This window comes from Micropterus dolomieu, linkage group LG08, assembly GCF_021292245.1.
Source record: "Micropterus dolomieu isolate WLL.071019.BEF.003 ecotype Adirondacks linkage group LG08, ASM2129224v1, whole genome shotgun sequence".
In the NCBI taxonomy this organism is placed as follows: Eukaryota; Metazoa; Chordata; class Actinopteri; order Centrarchiformes; family Centrarchidae; genus Micropterus; species Micropterus dolomieu.
This window is the reverse complement of record NC_060157.1, coordinates 19,349,629-19,368,774: the sequence shown is the minus strand read 5'-3', so window position 1 is coordinate 19,368,774 and position 19,146 is coordinate 19,349,629. Positions and strand designations below refer to the sequence as shown.

The following is a 19,146-nucleotide window of genomic DNA, read 5'->3' as shown; positions in this document are numbered from 1 at the left end:
TCACAAATGCTTTGCTGCATACCTCGGTTGTAACGAGTGGTTATTTCAGTCAAAGTTGCTCTTCTATCAGCTTGAATCAGTCGGCCCATTCTCCTCTGACCTCTAGCATCAACAAGGCATTTTCGCCCACAGGACTGCCGCATACTGGATGTTTTTCCCTTTTCACACCATTCTTTGTAAACCCTAGAAATGGTTGTGCGTGAAAATCCCAGTAACTGAGCAGATAGTGAAATACTCAGACCGGCCCGTCTGGCACCAACAACCATGCCACGCTCAAAATTGCTTAAATCACCTTTCTTTCCCATTCCGACATTCAGTTTGGAGTTCAGGAGATTGTCTTGACCAGGACCACACCCCTAAATGCATTGAAGCAACTGCCATGTGATTGGTTGATTAGATAATTGCATTAATGAGAAATTGAACAGGTGTTCCTAATAATCCTTTAGGTGAGTGTATTTTTTAGTATTGTAAATGTATAGTTTCATTTTTATCTCACGTTACAGATTTTGATTATTGTCATTTCATGTAAGTTGCTGGAAAATTCAGGGTCTCAACTCCTCAACCTTCGAGCTGAAGAGAGGAAACCCTGAATTCATGAAATTTATTAAAAACATAGATATAATTGTGTCAGAATGATCTGGTCACTTATTGTCCTCTACGATATAATGAAGTCATGGTGCCCTCTATAAAATAAAATAAAACATACACAAGGGCAGAACATCGAATGGGATCTTGGTACACTCAGATCTCACCAGTAAAACAGGGTAAATCACACATCTGGTTCAGATTAGACCAAACCTGGGCATAACCAGATCAAGACTGCCAGTAAATTGTCCTTACATTTTTGAAACTCCCCACTCAGAAATCATCAATTTCCAGACTCAGGGAAACGTGGTTCTAACTGGAAATCTGAATGGACGAACAAGAATTGAACCTGATGTCATCGACCCACAGGGTAACAACCATATATTTGGTCAGTCTCCCCTGTTTACCACACCAACCATCTCCCATTGGAACAACCTTGACTCTGAGATAAATCAAAAAGGTAGTGCATCTCTGTTGGACCTTAGGCCAGTAGATAGTTAACGGTAGGTTCAGAGCAGACTCTTTCGGGAGATTCACATCCTCCTCAGCTCTTGGGTCTAGTGTAGTACTATGCCATCCCTGACATGGACACTGACCCTCCACTATCAGTGCATTCACTGTCAGAGCAATCCCCCCCTTTCAGACCACAACTAAATAAATGTGTTCTTTAAACTCTCGGGTCAAATGAGTAACACAAAAGGGAACCCAGTAAGCTCTATAAATTAAACCCTATTTACAGACAGTGGAGAAAAAATAATCATGACCTTGATCTCTCACCTGATGAATATCAAAATCTGTCCCTACCAGAGATGGTGAAAACAAGGCAATTGATATCAATATCATATATCTATTCAGCTATTACAGTTTTTCTCGATTGCTTAAACACATTTCTTGAAATGATGCCTCTTTTTCTCAAAACTCTAAACACAAATCCACAACTTCACACCCAATTCCCCAAACATCCTATTTTCAGGTCAAAATGAAGCTCTCCACTCAAAACACAAGCCCTCAAAAACACACACACTACAACACAGTCTTACACACTGGTGAGATACATTCAAAACAATACTACAGAAACTGGTTATTAGTAATGTTGCTTGTGATTCTCCCCCTCAAAAACCTTTTCACATGATGAACACAAAAGAAATAACAAATGTAAACATTTGCACATTTTTTAGTCCTTAGTGCACTGTACAGTACAACACACCAAACAACAAATTATTCTGCCCCAGCGTCTTGGCTTTGGTCTGGGACAGGCCAGAGATTCTCATTCTCCACCTCCTCCTCCCCCCAACTCCTCCTCTGCCCTACTCCTCCCTCCTTCCTCCTCCGCCCTACTCCTTATCTTCCTCCTATCCCATCTCCTCCTCCCCCTCCGCTCTGGTGTCCTCTACCTCTTCCTTCACATTTCTCTGGATCCATTGTTCTATAACTGAATGAACTGACTCTGGCCCTATTATCTATCTATTGAAGGTTTTGATTGGTGTGTTATCAGTTATGATATTAATTATGATGATTATTTGTGTTTCCACCTGGGTAGCTGTGTGCTAATTGAGTGAACAATATTGAATGTTAGTGTTTTCTCAATGACCACATGGTGCAGGCAATGAGAACTGGAGGGATTTGTGTGTAGAGGTGGTGGTTTTGAAATTTTAATTCAAAAGCCTGATTATAGTGTTTAAGCAATTGAGAAAAACTGTAAAGCTGACATTATAAAACAAAAACGGAAGCCTGTTAAAAGGCAAGACGCAGACAAATGGTTTGACCAAGAATGGCAAGTGAAAGGAACTGCCTTTTAAACAAATATATCAAAATCAATTCTGGGATATGTGGAACAACTATAACACAAAGCAACCACAAGTGCTACCACAAAGACACAACCAATAAATCTGATTAATTCAAATCAATGTACTATAAAAGCAAAACTCCAAACATTAGAACAATTAAAGATAACCAAAACCCGCTTGATTTCTCAATTACTTGGGGAGAACTGACCACACAAGAAAAATCATTCCAAGGAAGGCTTGTTGCCCAGACTAAATGCTCAAATGCAGCAGTCCAGAGATGCAGGGTGCAGCGTTGAAGTTGTTCAATATCGTATTACAGTCAGGATGTTTTCCTGACATCTGCTGCAAAGGGGTCATTTCCCCCTTCCGTAAGAGTCGGGACAAATCAGTCCCTAGTAACTAACGTGACATCTGTGTCAGCAGTTGTCTTAACTTATTCTGTAGTATTCTAAATTAAATAATATTAGATTCCTTGATGTACACTCTTTTTAACATGTTTTAGTGAGAGAATACAGAGCAACTTGACAAAACAGTGTTGAGGTTCTTCCCTTTCCCTCTTTTAAACCAGTCTTAAATAACTCAACCCCGTTGGCCACCTCGGTCCCTCCTCCACCTCTAGTGCCTAGAAGGAGGCAGTCAGTATGTGGGGAAAGAATTCGTAAATCTAAATCTGCAATGTTACAGTACTATATACATCTCTATACATACCATATATATACACATGGAGACGCCCCTACATGTATTATATATGTGAGAGACGAAAAAGAACTAGCTAAATAGGTAGACACTGAGTGTGGAGTAGATATAGACACTGAAATGTAGACAAGTAAGACTAGAGGTCCTTGCTGGCACTGACATAGATGGCATAGTAGAGATGCACACAGTATTCAGAAAGCTATGGAGTGCAAGAAAATGGTAGCACTCGGCACCCTTCTCACTTGTTGTATTGTTACCAAGAAAGTTTTCGATTTTGAAGGGCTCTATTATAGACTTCTACATTGCGGTATAGGTGGCGGTAAGTCAACATATTTGGAAAATAGGTGTGCTGTTAAAACTGGAGACAAACAAACTGAATTCTTCATTCACAGAAGAGGTGTTGGTCAGGGTTGCAGTTTCAGTCGACTTTATTTAACGTATATATAAATGAACTTCTTCTCCCTACAGATAGAGATGTTAAGTCTCTGTTTTATGCTAATGACTTTGTTCTACTGTCTCCTACAGAAAAAGGACTACAGCAACAGCTGGACAAAGTAGAAAAGTCCTGTTCAAATATAGGCCCTGGCAGTAAATATGAAGACAGCTAATGTCATGACTTTTCAAAAACACCCCAGATGTCAGAAGAACAAATAACAGTTTACCATAAATAATCATATCATTGAACATAGTATGAGTTACACCCACCCTGGTATAATCATAACAGCATCTGAGAGTTTCACTGAAAGAAAAAGCTTGAAGACAACATTTAATTATTTTCATATTCCATTTAAAAATCTAGCTTAAAATATTTGATAATGTCATCCAGCCCATTGCTCTAAGTATGGGGTCCACTCAGTCATCATAACTGTCCAACACAATCTTTACATGCAGAATTCTGCAGATATATTTTACACGTACACAGAAATACAAATGCATATAGAGCAGAATTAGGTAGATACCCACTGATAATTAACATTCATCTGAAATCCAGCCTCCCTCTATCCCAAAATCCCTCCTAACCCAAGAGCGAAGCCCAGGAAAGAGTCCCCTATTTCAGCTGGTGCTGCAACTAACTGCCCCCTCCCCGACACACTCTGTACAGGCTCTCAATAATACTGCTTTAGTAAACCACAATATAAAAAACTAACTTATTAAAAATAAGAAGAAACTAAAAGCCACAATTGATTAGAATGTTATCTGGTCTTAAAAATAGAGATTATGAATTGGCAGAAAAGCTATTAGGGTGATAAAGGATTACGGTGTGCATTGATCATAATGCAAACTTATGAAGTTAAGTCGCAAGGGCTTAAGCTACAAGTCTGCAGCTTTGTGAAATGAACCTGTGTTCCTGTTTTGAGAGGATTCACAAGCGTCCTGTTCATGCCTGTGTTGTGAGCCAGCTATACTGCAGGTTTGACATGGCACCCGTGACCTTGAATTACTTTGATCCTTTCTTGTAACATGCTTTGAAAGGATTCTCCTCCTGAGACTTTGACTTATATCAGCAGATATTTACAGTTTTTCTCGATTGCTTAAACACATTTCTTGAAATGATGCCTCTTTTTCTTGAAACTTTAAATAAAAAAACACAACTTCTCACCCAATTCCCCAAACATCATATTTTTAGGTCAAAATGAAGTTCTCCACTCAAAACCATTCAGTCTTATTGAAAAACCAAACTTTGGCCTCAGACATGACACACAAGCACTCAATAACACACACACACACTACCACACAGTCTTACACACTGGTGAGATAAATTCAAAACAATACTACAAAAACTGGTTATTAGTAATGTTGCTTGTGGTTCTCCCCCTCAAAAACATTTTCACATGATGAACACAAAAGAAATAACAAATATACATTTGCTCATTTGCACACATTTGTCATTACTTAGTGCACTGTACAGTACAACACACCAAACAACAAATTATTCTGCCCCGTCTTTGGTCTGGGACAGGCCAGAGATTCTTGTTCTGCACATCTTTCTTCACCTCCTCCTCCTCCTGCCTCTATCTCCTCCACCTCCTTCTTCACTTCCTCCTCCTCTAACTGCCCTACTCCTGCTCTGCCTCATCTTCCTCCTATCCCATCTCCTCCTCCAACTCAAACTGTTCCTCTTCCTTCACCTCTTCTTCCTCTCCCAAATGCTCTTCGTCCTCGTCCTCCTCTTCCTCTTCTTCCTCTCTCATGTCCTACACCTCTTTCTTCAGATTTCTCGAGATCCATTGTTCCAAAACTGAATGAACTGACTCCAGCCCTTTTATCTATTGAAGGCTTTGATTGGTGTTTTATCACTTATGACTCCTTGTGTTTCCACCTGGGTAGCTGTGAGCTAATTGAACTCACCCTGTGCTGATTGAGTGAAAGTTTAGGGAAACGGGTGTGCTTTTTGAAAAATTGAGTTATGGTTCTGAAATTTTAGTTCAAAAGCCTGCGTATAGTGTTTAAGCAACGGGAAAAAAATTGTAATAATCCTTGAATCATTTCTGATGATTGAGTGATGCCTTAAACAGCACTGGCAGTGGCAATTAGCAAACATAGCTATTTACTGTATGTCCTATGGATCAATCATTGCTGCAGATTTAAAGTCAAGCACCTGCAGTGAATCACAAGGTCACAGAAGAATATGCACTGCAGGTGATTAGTGATGACCATGGCTGATGTGCATATGGTGTGGCTTGATAAGAAGATGTGTCCTGTCTGTTCTGCTTTCCGTTCTTTAGGTAAAACCACAGAAATGTAAAACTCCTGCTGTGGCGCCTGTTCACTGTCACAGGCAATCTGGTTTCCACAGTTCTTTGGCACAATGCCACTAAGTGCACTTTCAGTTAGCAAGAATTGATTGAGCAGCACACTTTATCAATCTATTTATATTTACAAGTTTAGTGTCTATGCAAGCTTTGGTTGATGAAGCTAGCACACGCCTTTAAAAAGTCACCTCACCCAATCCACAAAAATATATATTGTATTTTTTCCGCAAAAAGTGTTATCAAGCCATACAGATACTTTTCATTCTATTTAACAGCATTTATGTATCATCTTAAAGGTATTATTATTGCATGCATATCTTCACAAAGCATAAATTCAACTTGCGAAAAGGCAGATCATCTGCACTTTAACATCATGTCACTGTTATTTCACCAGCGTGATGGTTGTTTTGTGAGTAGCTGTACACTTCAATGTTTAAGAATGCCATACTGTTAAATCTGTGGAGCTTCTTCATTTAATAGTTTTACTTTTATACATACCTGTCACGTGACTAAATTCTCATACGCAGCATTTGCATGTTACACACTAAGCAGGTTATTGCAGGTAACCACTCCCACTGCCATGTTCTATCATGCTGCTGTAGTATAGTGTTGTTTTGCCTGTGCAGCAGGGCAGAACTGAATAGTGAACTCAAACCTGCCAGGAGATTGCAGCAAAGCAGGGAATCCTTGAATTTGTCTATTGTACAGGCTTCAATGGAAAGGAAACAGGAGATGGAGTGAATATTTGCAAGGTCAAACTGTAACTTGACTTTGCTTAAACGCATACAGACAGATAACTATTCACACCCATGGACAATTCACAGTTTTCATATCACTGCGGGAGACAAAACACACAGATACAAAGGGAGAACATTTAAAAAGGCCCCAACCAGCACCATCCGGACAACACATTTGGAACCCACGACCTTCTGGCTGTGAGATGACAGTGTTAAAATTCCATTTACATTTATTCATTAAGCTGGCGCTTTTATCCAAAGTGAGGTCACACGCCTGTGGAGCAACTAGGGGTTGCTAAATGTCTTGCTCAGGGACACATCCACCAATGTATGTGTGTGTCTCACACCAAAGGCATGCGTCTTATCCACTGCACCATCACCACCCCACACCATAACCCCATAAAGAAATTAAATATGTTTCATACAATACATGTTGACCTTAATAAAACCTGAAAAAAATCAAGACGTGACACATCTGTAACCAAGGTCTCAGGGAGATAATCAGATCAGATCAGAGTAATAATTGAAAAGGTCCAACAAAATGAAATCTTGGTTGAATGTCTTAGTAAAACCTGCCCTTCTTACCCGCATTGTAGACACAAGGAGAGCATTACATATAACCTGGCTTCAGATGCTGGAAAGCAAAGTGACCTTGAACAAATAAGAGGAAGATGGGGTAGTAAAACTGTGTTTATGACCACTCTTTTGTAACCTGCATCACTAACTCAGTCTGACTTAGACATGTATAAGAAGCCGAGACCAAATTAGGCAGAGAGCACAGAGCGGATTAAAAGGGGAATGAATTGGGCCAGTGTACTGTGAGGAAAGTATTTCCCCCCATGTGCTGTTCACAAGTTGTCCTCAGAGTATGCTTAAGTGCATGTTTGTGAATGTGCCGGGGGTCTGCGGGTTTGAACGATGGAGATCAGCATTTTGAAGTGTGGCATTAACACCATGTTACAGCACACTTCCACCAGGAGATTCTGTCTCCAAGTTTTACATTGTGCTTCTAGTTTAATATTGGATTTTACTAAGGAAACTTGGTGAATGATGTTCTCCAAAATTGTCTGCATTTGACCTACGTACGAATTATAGAGGTATAATTTAAATAAAAAGATACAACAACACCACAACCAGATTTCACCTCCACTATTTGAGGTGGGTGGTTGCTCAGGATGTGTTTAATTGTTCGATGTGTTCATATCACATATGTGTGTGTTATATGTGTATATAGTCACTATAACCCGTCCAATAACTTGGGGAATAGATCATTTTGACAGAAAACAAGCTTGTGAGAATCCCGACCTTGTAATGAGAAATGCAATATTCATTTCATAAAATGACTAGTGATGCAAAAATGCGATCATGTATTAAACAAAGAATTTCAGGTTTCACTTACAGCCAATCAGATTCAAACTTTTGTTTTCACCTCAATTGTCATACCTCAACAAGTATTTAGATTGTCTACCATTTGAATGGAAGGAGGCCTAGATGATTCATATATAATTTGTCAATAAAGAGTGAACCAATAAAAGAGAGAAAACAAGTCCCAGACTATCAGACATCAATCCAAATTTATTATATAGTGCATATACTTCCCACCATTTGGGGTATCCATAGCATGTTTACAACTTACTGTTAATAATCCTATAATGCAATGTGCACTTTATAAATGCAGTAGTTACTGTTTTGTGACATTACACATGTTAGTGATGATACGAAAGGGGATCATTCATAAGTGTCCTCAATTTACTGCTCACTATAAAGGAAACTACTGTTAATTACATCAAGAAAACTGCAAAAACTGCCAGTTGCATTTGTTGGAAAGCACAATCACTGCTTGAAATTGCAGTGGGACGAGCGTTTTGCCACTGCACACCTAATTAATAGTTTCTAGAATTTCAGAGATGGAACTGTGCTTCAGTTAAATTACACATAATCACATTACTATAAACTTTCCAGTAAATAAAAAACCCTGCATACCTGCTGAGGAAGATTCAGACCAGGATTGAGCAAGATCACTTTTAGGGACTGTTTAGTAATCAGTTTGTTATTGACTACAATCATTTTTTTTTTTGAGTCTCTCTGCAGTCTCTCTCTACCATAAATAACAATTCTTAATTATATTCACACCTAAGGTAACTAGTACTGAGAAAGTAAAAATCAAAGGCTGACCTTTTCCAACCATTACGTTTTATAGCAAACAGTGACTCTTAAACCATGGCCCTCTGACCCCTCTTCCCTTAAATAACTACCGGCCCCAACTTCTGTGTCCTCTCATGTAGTACTGCGATAAGATAAATAAGATGCTAACTTAGTCCAACCAATGCAACGAGCAAACAACAAGGAAGTAGCAAGAGTTACCACCAATAGAAAACCCAGCTAATTTCTTAGGCAAAATTTATATCACACAAGCTGTGTGTACACTTCACCAGAATAAGGGTGCATGACAGCCATCCCTCCTATCACACAAAGCCAACAAAAGAGCCTACACATCTCACACACACACACACACACCACAGCCAACATTAGCGACATGTGCATATTAATGACCATTTTCCAGTGGCAGCAGTGGCCAGAAAAATATCAATTTGCATGGCAGTTAAAAATAATTTAACTGATGACTTTTTAAACAGTAAGAAATAACTTAAACACATCGGGACAAACAGCACAATATTTTTTATACAAAGAAGGAAATAACTTCATTACATTTGCCAGTGTTTCACAGAGTTACTCCTAATTCAGCAGCTCACAAAACTGTGATTTTTTAAGGCAGTCTGTGGCAGATTTGCTGCCCCTTAAATAGTTCACTTGCAGGTTTTGCTCTGGAGGACAGAGATTCAATCTCAAAAGAGAATAACAAGAACACATTAAAAATAACAGGTGTAAACATCTATAAACAAAATCGGATTGCCTATTATCCAGATAACTTCCCTTATACAGATCACAAATAACATCTTCTGTGACACAGAGGGGATCATTGAGCCGCTCTGAAGCAGTGAAGGTGGGCATGAGGTCCAATGAGGTTTAGTTAAGTGTGGTAGTTTTGAAAAGAAAAAAACGTATTTTAAATAAATACAAACATAACCATTTAAAAGTTTTATGTCCCTTCCCTATTGCCAAAATAAAAAACACTAATCCCTCCCCAGTGCTTCAAAAATGATTTGACATGCCTCCACCGTTTTGCCAGTGACTTATGTGCTGCGTCAGGCTTGTTTATTGGTATAATAAGTATCAGAAAAAGCTACCACTTGTAGAGGCTAGATATGAGCATCGCCTACATAATTATTTTTAAACTGTTCCTTAAAGTTGCAAAATTTCACAAATGCAAAATGCCACAGAATTAGGTGACTAATGTGCACAGTTACACAGGTAACAAGAATTGGGACAAGAATTCAGGTGGGTCGTTAACTCGAACAGTGACAGCATCATCAGCATGTTGTAAGAGATATTCTGACTAAACCAGAATGTTGAGTTACCTCTAACAGTGTTTCGGTTGTATGCCTGAAGGTTCTGGAAGTGACGAATAAACTCAGGAGTCCTATTCTCTGAGTGTCATTCTCAGGTTGGTCAAGGGGCACTTGACTACGGCTGCCTCAAGATTAGTGTTACACCTGCAACAAGAAGTAGACAATGCTCAGTGAAGTAACAAATAACAAAAGATCATTAGAACAAAAAGATAAAAGTCAGTGTAGGTGCACGATGATATCTCTGTCACCTGAAAGCAGAGACATAGGTAGCACTCTCCAGAATCAGAATCAGAATCAGGTTTATTGACAAGTAAGTTTTCACATACAAGGAACTTGCTTTGGTACTTCGGTGCATAACAACAAACATAGTAAAAGAAAAAAAAAAATTTAAAAACAAAAATCGCAAGTAGAAAATTATTTTAAAATTTTTATCAAAATATTATAAAAAGGATGTACAAAAAAAAATCTGTTTTTAGAATTGAATTGAATTGAATTCTGCTAATTTATAACAGAAGTTACCTAAGTGCACTTTTAATCGAGCAGGTCTAATCTCAATCTCCCGCTATAGGTTGATTTATGGGTGTATCATCTGCAAATTTCAGGAGCTTGACAGACTGGAGGTGCAGCTGTTGGTGCGCAGGAAGACAAGCTTTTTGGACACAGTAGTGACATAAGCTAAACGCTAATGCCAGCATGCTAACACACTCGGAATGACAATACTAACATGCTCTTGTTTAGCAGGTTATCTATAATGTTTATCATGTTAACATTATTAGTTTAATGCGTTATCATGCTAACATTTACTAATCAGCACTAAACACAAAGTATAGGACAAACTGAGATTTTGATCTCAAAAGGTTCATCAAAGCTATTACAATTCATCCTGAGGGAGATTTAAATGTCTGTACCAAATTGCATGGCAAAATTTGTCTGTCAGCATTGGTGGCAGAGATGCAATAGTAATCAGGCTCTTTGCTTGATTTTAATCAGGGTCATTGCTCAAACGTCATTATTATTAGGCAACGGTTCAAAAGATTACCCTGAAGATAAGCAAGAACCTTAAATACTTATCTTGTTTTCAGATAAGAATAAAATGCCCCCTCATTCCCAGCTGTGTTCATGTCTTTTCAGTAACATGGAAGCAAAAATTAAAAGCACATATCAATTTGTGATTTTCCTGTTTCTGACTTCTGAGCTCTTGTCACATCCTCACTGAAGAGCAAACCTAGCTGAAAGCTTTCAACACCTTCCTGTCCTACATTCTATGTTAGTGTGTTGTACAGCAGGAAAGATTAGCTTTGCAAACAAACACGTATTCTGTCCATGTGTTTTGACAAAAGCACTCACTGACGCCGCTGCATGGATACAGACATTGGCGGATAGCTCAGTGAATTTTTCTTTCAGTTTTAAGACAAGAGCTACCAGAAAAATCTGCACAGACATGTCTTCAGGTGAAAAGAAAGTAGTAGATTAGTAGTAGTAGTAGAGATTTTTAATTTGACAGTTTTGTTTTTTAAATGGGCTGTCCGCAGAGGCTTACAATCCAAGAAAATTAGCTTTCGTAGTTGAGCATAAGAATTGTACAAAAGGTGGGTCAAACTAAGACCCCACTTCCAAAATAGTTACAAATTTCACTCTAACACTGTGAAAAACATTCAGTTCTGCATTGTGAAAAAGTCTGAAAAAAGGGGTAGTTTGAGAATACACACTACCTCACGTCTGTTGACGTCACTGTAAGAGTAGAAGTATTATATACAGTATACACCATTACCGCAAAGCAATACTGGGTAAAATGATACATCTGCAGTATTATTGCCTTCAAATGTAGCCTGTAAACGTTTACTCACACAGTTGTGATTGGAGATTAATAGTCCTGTTCGGGCTCTCCATGTGACCAGAATAGGAGAACAGGTGCATGCTTTAATACTAACAGCATAGCTGTGAAAAGTTAAAAGGCTCACCAAAAAGATACTTATTTACTTACAAAGTAAAATATCAGGATTGTGGGAATGTTCCAACCCTGCCAATAACCTGCTTTTTTCCCCCTATGACCTTCACTTCATTAGCTTAGCAGGGGCGTCGCCAAAGGGGGGGCCACACCCTCTTGATTTAATTACCACCCACATATGCTTAATGTGCTTCTGAGTATTGAGTACTACTGTATGCATAATGCTTATATGTGATATTTTAATATAACAATAGTGTTTATTTATAGAGCATTTTCAAAATCCATGTTACAAAGTGCTTTACAAAGGCAGCATAATAAAACACACAACTCCTAAAACCATCAGGTTTTAAAAGAAAACAACGTCAAAAAACAAGAAAAATATTTTAAGAAATTTAAAGACAGTTGAAACAAAATTCAAGTAAAAATCAGGAAAGGCTCACCGATAAATGTTTTAAGAATGGATGTAAAGGAGTTCACCAACTCAGCCGACCTGATTTCTGCGGGCAGGCTGTCCCAGAGCCTCTGTACTAGGTACTATTCGTTTAAATCAATAATGTGTACTTTTCATTGTTCATGTGTAAGAAATACTCTTTTGCACGAATTTGCATTTTACTCATGGCTCTACAATACTGACAACGTGAAAAAAATGACTGAAACAAACCAGTAACATTCTCAATCTGTTATTTTCTTTATTTCTTACTGTTTGCCTGACTATTTCAACCACCAAGATAACATTAATTCACAACCTGGAGCCACTAACTGGAGTTCTGACTGAGGAAAGCAGTCCCAAAGGAATTGTGAGATTGTGTAGTAGTAGTGTGCAGGGTGTTTAGCTGAAAGGCTTTTGGCTTAGTCCACAGAGGCATACACAATACCGTATTATTGAGGGGAGAAAATAAGGAGGTCTTACCTTGTGGAGCTGTGAGCTATTATTTATCTTCACGTCACAGGCCTGTTGCATTGTGCCTCTCACTCAACTTAACACTGCAGGGAAGGCAAGAAAAGAGTCGTTTAAGCAGATGCGAAAATTCAGGCACACTGACACTTCGGCGGCGAATTTCAGGATGATGTCATCTGCGTGCCATCTGACAATAAGTGGCCTGCAAACCTGCACTGAGGCAATGTGGGTAAAAAGTTTTAAAACCAAACAATAACTTTGACGGTCAGAGACTTGGATAACAGTTTGGAGGATGACTTGAGATTAATCTCTCAGGTTGGAAAGGTATGCTGTGACAAAAGTATTTCAGCAATAAAGAAAATAAATTCCAATTTAATTTAGCCTTAACAATATGATTTTTAATAATCGATCCATGTGTTGATTTATGTAAATGTGCAAAACGTCCATACCTGAAATATCCTTCAGTAGATGCGCTTCAGCCCCTATTTTTAGTTTAATTTGACGCGTAATTTGGAGTCTTCTCGCTCCGCAGTTGTGCGTCCCAGGGAGGCTTGCGCGTCACCAGCGAGGGACTTTTTGGCAGAGAAAAATTGCTGCGGGGCCTTTTTCTCAGAGGATGACCGTGCCATAACTTTGCCTCTATAAGCGAGTCCCTCTGAGTTGCATCTCACATCTCAGCCTCAACCCCGCTGGCTCTGCTGACGAGCCGCAGAAAGCAAACCCTTCCATGAGGAGAGCCACGTGACTGAGGCGTAGCGGTGAACCTCGTCTGCGAGCTCAGAGGGAGTGAGGGAGGGAAAATGCTCTGCGGTTAAAACACCAGAGCCACAGCAGACTTTACTCAGGTTCTGGTCAAAGGCAGTGCGCCACCAAGACGCACTGCACTGTCTCTACACCGCAGATCGGAACGATGTGCTGTGAGCAGTAGGACACTCATCCAGAGAGGAGTTAAATCTCCCCGGTGCATCAAAACCTGCATACACCTGCCATCCCATGGTTACTTATTCTACATGCGCCTATGGCCTCTACAAATGCATGAGATCTTATCACCAAATGTGACATCAGTGTGACCCCTATAGCAGTTTGAATTAATGATTGCATACTCTGGAACCTGTTTTCTTTTTTCTGGAATGAACATCATTCAGCTGCCAAAGAATCTCCATGAAACACTGAGCAAAGGAGAAAATAATGGTTACTTAACACAGAAGAGGGCACAACAAAGTCAAGTTAAATTTTATTTAGAGTATTCGGTTGGATTGGATTGAAGGATATAGATGTGAACAAAAGACACACAAAAGAATTAATGTGGCTGGACATAACATGATTCAGGGCCTAATCTTTACATGGCAATAAAATAGCATTACTGACAGATTGGTATGTGTATAAATAATAATAATCACCACACTTTAGGTATTAGAAAATTAGCAAGCATGTTTAAATGTGGGATGAAACACAACATAAATAGAAATTCCAGATTTTGTTTGCAAACATAAGTTCATTCAAATTGTGTGATTATAATCGTGTGTGTTCGCATGTACATTTCTTCACAATAAAACTCCCCAGTGAGTCGTGTGGTCTTCAAGATGCTATCTTGTGAACTGCCACTGTGATGGTCCCATGACTCCTCACCAGAATGTTCCTACAAAACAAGCAAACATAAACAATGCAATAAGGCAAACAATCATCTGATAAACAACCATCAACATCTGAGAAAAGGGCAGTTTTGGTGACATCTCTGCATAGAACTGTCGCTGGTGCCCATGATGGTAATGGTGACACTAAAAATAACAGTTTTAGTCATAACATGACCAATAACAATAATGTACATTTAAGGAATTTGGTTAAAGAGTGTAATATTGATCAGTCAATATTGACCTTTAGCAGATCAATCATATCAACCTGTCTGTTGCTCACTTGCGATATTTTGTATGTGCAGTTTGACTAGTAATTGTAGGACTTATCCATACTACATGCTTTAGACTATTATTTTTAGTATCATCATTATTTGCATAAATATTTATTAAGTAGAAATATCTAAAGATACTGAATGTCTGCCTTTAAGCCATTTCTAATGAATAATAATCAGAACAGAATAATCACCTCATCAGCTGAGGATTGATGGCCAGTCACATTTTGTTTTGCCATGTAATATCTGTCACGGTCATCAAGTCATTGATTTACACTTTGATGACATATACTGTAATCCTACCATACTCAGAAAGCATCCCACAAGTCACAAGAAAGCGGCGGGCTCATCTACAATATGTATCCAATGACTTAAAGGTCCAACATTCAAAAGGATTTCATCACAATATACAGTATATATGTGGGAGTTGAATTCACTGAAACCCATACACCAAGGGATGTTTCACAAAGTCCAGAAGGTGGCAGCACAGCCACGCAAATGAAAAACACCTTTGTCAAGACTATGGCCCAATCCCAATATCCACACTCACAGGGTTAGGGCTGTCCCACTGTCAAATTGTCAAGTGTGCGAGCGTTTTGAGCTCTATTTAAACCCTTTTCGTAAGTCTGAAAAGGGTAAGCCTGAGGGAATTGCCCACAGTTCATAGCTGTATGCCGTGAAACAGAGGGGTTACCAGGGTTACCAAGGGACACCCAGAAGCGAGAGAAATCACGGCAAATCTGCCTTATAAAAGAAGAAGAACGGTAAACAAACAGGCATGGAAACCAACGGTGATGCTACAACTATTAGAATTTTTTTACCATCGATTTAAGATGGTACATAGAAAACATTAAGTTAGAGGAATGCAATCACCTTATTACACACTTAGTTTATTTAACTATTTATTTTAGTATTTGCTTAATGATTGACATGTAGATTGACATTTACCTCTCCTCCACTCTGTAGGACAAGAGCATGCAAGACTTAAAAATCAGTCAAAAACATAAAATAAAAAGTATACATCGTGTTTCAGCGTCGTCAAGGTAACGTGGTAATGTGACAAAGTGCTGTCCCGTTCCTGTTTACAGCATTTTGAGGCCTTGCAGCCTCCTGCACCCAATCACTTTCCAAGTGACGTCAGTAAAGTCTGTGAGGGTTCAGGGCTTGGGGCTTAGGGGGGACATCGGGATTGGGCCTTTGAGCACAGTGCGAGGTACAAATAATGGACACTCAATCTTTGACTTTGGATCCCTTTCAACAGGTTTTCCTAGATTTACTGATCCCCGTGAGTATTAATCAAAACCACTGCAGACAGACCTCTTAAATTCACTGAGGTGAAGAAAAGGGAGCAAATTGCAAGTCAATCAATCAAAAAAAAGGACAAAAATGTTGTGTCAGTGCTCACCCTGACTCAGATTCCAGGCACACAGTCGCAGAGTCTGTTGGGTCTTTGGTGAGAGCTGCAGCTTGTTTGGACAAAACTGACACAACACCACCATGTTCATCAGACAGGGAGCCACGGCCTGGGGATTGTGAGATACAAAGGAGTGTTACTGTACAGAGCTGAAAAAACGTCCAAACAAGCACTAATTCAAATTTCTCCTGAGGTAACTGAAGTTAGACATTTATCCATCCAACTATCTCATTTGAAACTTCTAGGCATGTCTCTCCAAAGATGAAAGCAGCATGTTTTTGGTTTTATCAAGTTGAATCTTTTTAATCAAGGAGACAATTGGATTGCATTTTCACTGTTGACCTGTGAGCCTAACTGCCCCCACTTGAAGGACAACAAAACTCCGACAGGAAGTCACCGCAACAAAAAATAAATAAAAATACTTGCTGCTGTTAAAACATTTTCTTCGCTGCATATTGGGTACATTTACAGTTTTAATGTGTTTTGGGTTTTTCTTGTTTAAATCCCCCCTCCAGTGTATTTTGACATTTCTATGATATTATCATATTTTTCCTTCCTTACAATGTTGATTACCCACATAGTTTGCCAAATAGCTTAATTTTGTGCTCAAAGTTGCAAAAGTTGCTTAGTTGTAAAAACGGGGTCATACGTCATTCTCCAAGCTTGCGCAGGCGCATTGTCATGCCTCATTAAAAAACTGTCGATAAACATCGTTGTGAGCTAGCCAACCAATTTATCATGTAATTTTACTAGAACTTACAGTAGGTATGTCTCTCTGTGTCTGATGGTCTGTTTGTCTTTCTAATTTAGTTAACGTTAGCTAAGTTAACTAGCATGGTTATTGCAGAAAGTTAGCTAACCGAGGGTCTTCATTTTATTTTTGAGTTTCCTCCTCTTGGTTTAGTGTGCTGTTCATTTTCATTATGGCATGTGTGCGTGCGGTGTTGTAATGAGTGGTGGACATCTTGGGTTGGAGGACAGATGACAGAAAACGCGTCGCACTTTCACCTGCAACCTTTTTATACAGTCAGCAATAACGTTACGCATTTTACTGTTGGCCGTTTCACCGATGCATCGGCGGAGGAAATGGTATCAGAAGTCTGGAGCTGAGGAGCGATGCTATCACTATCAGCGTTGCTGAAACGGTGAGTTGTGATCTCAAATGATTTATTCACACTAGTGAACTAACGTTAGTTGACGAAGTAAAAACGTTTATTAACATGACGTGTTGTCTGTGTGTTTGAGTGAGTATTACATCCTAATAATTAATTCATTTCAATTCGTGAGGCAGGTTTGAATCCAGCCATGGGCTTCTGTGTGTGGAGTTTGCATGTTCTTCCTGTGTTCATGTGTGTTTTCGCTGTATAATGTGATATTTCTAAATGTGCACTGAGTTTTGTAGATATGTAAATGTATTAGTTTTATAAAGGGAGCACTCATGGCTTTGGCCATGCAAGAGGCAAAGAAATGACAAGAGCAGCTGCACAATCATAGCTAATAGCTACTCTGATGATGAAAACTTATCTGTATCAAAACTTTTGGTAATTTTTTAATAATGAGCATTGGCATCACAAGTGTGTGGCTTCTCTGCTTGTTCTTGTCAACTAGCAGCTCATTAAATATGGAGGTCCTGAAGCTCAGTGCACTGAAACATTAGAAGACACATTATACATACATTTTATTTAACCCATCTCAGACTAAACATCAGCAGAGACAGAACATTATAAGCTTCGTAAAGGTTGATCTTATGGCAGAGCTGATGGTTGTTACGTTTAGTTTGGCTTTTGTTATAATTACATTTTCTTCTTTACAGAAAGGAAGGACCTGAATCTGTGGAGACCAGCCATTATTAAACATTAAAAATGATCTGTACTTGACTGCAGCTTCTTCCACTCTAACTGAGATGTGATGGTGAAGCACGTTCAGAACATCCATGAACACAGCACGCTGGAACCAGCTACAACATACCTTATACGGTTTGTGGTTAAACATGATTAGCGGTCCAGTCTTCAGTGGTGCTGGTTGGTGCCTGGTTTAATTTGATTTCAGTGCCTCCAAAAAAAACATATTGTGGAGGTAAATTTCCCACATTGTGCAAAGAAGTAGAATATTTTTATAAATGGAAATGCATCACATCAACATTTGTACTGAAGTAAATCAAAGCTAATTCTGTAGAGTAAAGATTCTGTTTTGAAACAGCCATTTTATTTATTTTTCTGAACTCATTACTACACAAACACAATCCCAGGTTTCTGTTTAAGACTGTGGTTCAGCTGGTAAACCCCAAACCCTCCTTGTGCCTCAGCTGGAAGTAATGATGACTGAATAGTTTTTATCTTATTTTACCAATAAGGTGGTGTCAATCAGAGCCTCTATTACCCCCGCGGCCTCTTACCCTGAGGTTCCTCACCAGCAACAAGAGAGTTTTAACCAGTTTTATCCCATCGACTTGTCTGAGCTTTTAAAAACAGTATCACAAATGAGAGTGTCCTCCAGCCCACTTGATGTAATACCTACAAAGTTTTTACTGAAAGTAATAGATTCTGTTGGGCCCCATTTGATCTCTGATTTCAGCAGCTCCCTATCTACTGGTTGTGTCACTGATTATTTTAAAACGGCTTGCGTGAACCCACTTTTAAAGAAACCTGGTTTAGATCCCTCCCTCCCACATAATTTTAGACCAATTTCAAAACTGCTTTTTATTGCAAAGATTCTAGAAAGAATTGTGTCCAAACAGCTGCTCACTGTACTGGAAAATAACAAAATATTTGAAAAGTTTCAATCTGGTTTTAGGAAGTACCACAGCACTGAGACTGCCCTGCTTAAAGTCACCAATGACCTTTTAATGTCTGCTGATGAAGGTATGTGCTCAGTCCTGGTACTCCTGGACCTTAGCGCTGCTTTTGACACCATTGATCACAACATCATGTTAGACAGACTGAGGCACTGGGT

At 39.1% G+C, this 19,146-nt stretch overlaps 2 protein-coding genes across 2 annotated transcripts in view; both read right to left on the bottom strand.

Moving 5' to 3' along the window:
* slc16a4 (solute carrier family 16 member 4) overlaps nucleotides 1-13,997 on the bottom strand; it is a 38,301-nt gene extending 24,304 nt beyond the window's left edge. The window contains exons 1-3 of the mRNA XM_046056308.1: nucleotides 13,324-13,997; nucleotides 12,887-12,960; nucleotides 10,038-10,172 (exon numbers count right to left, since the gene is read on the bottom strand). The gene's annotated coding sequence lies outside the window, so the exon portion shown is untranslated. The remainder of the gene's footprint in view (nucleotides 1-10,037; nucleotides 10,173-12,886; nucleotides 12,961-13,323) is intronic.
* A 99-nt stretch (nucleotides 13,998-14,096) lies between these two features.
* Nucleotides 14,097-16,303, bottom strand: lamtor5 (late endosomal/lysosomal adaptor, MAPK and MTOR activator 5; the record flags this gene model as incomplete). Its single annotated transcript, XM_046056309.1, is given in 2 exon segments — nucleotides 14,097-14,513; nucleotides 16,186-16,303. Coding segments are annotated over 2 exon segments (179 nt in total), but the record flags the coding sequence as incomplete, so codon positions are not given.
* Between the last annotated feature and the right edge of the window lie 2,843 nt (nucleotides 16,304-19,146).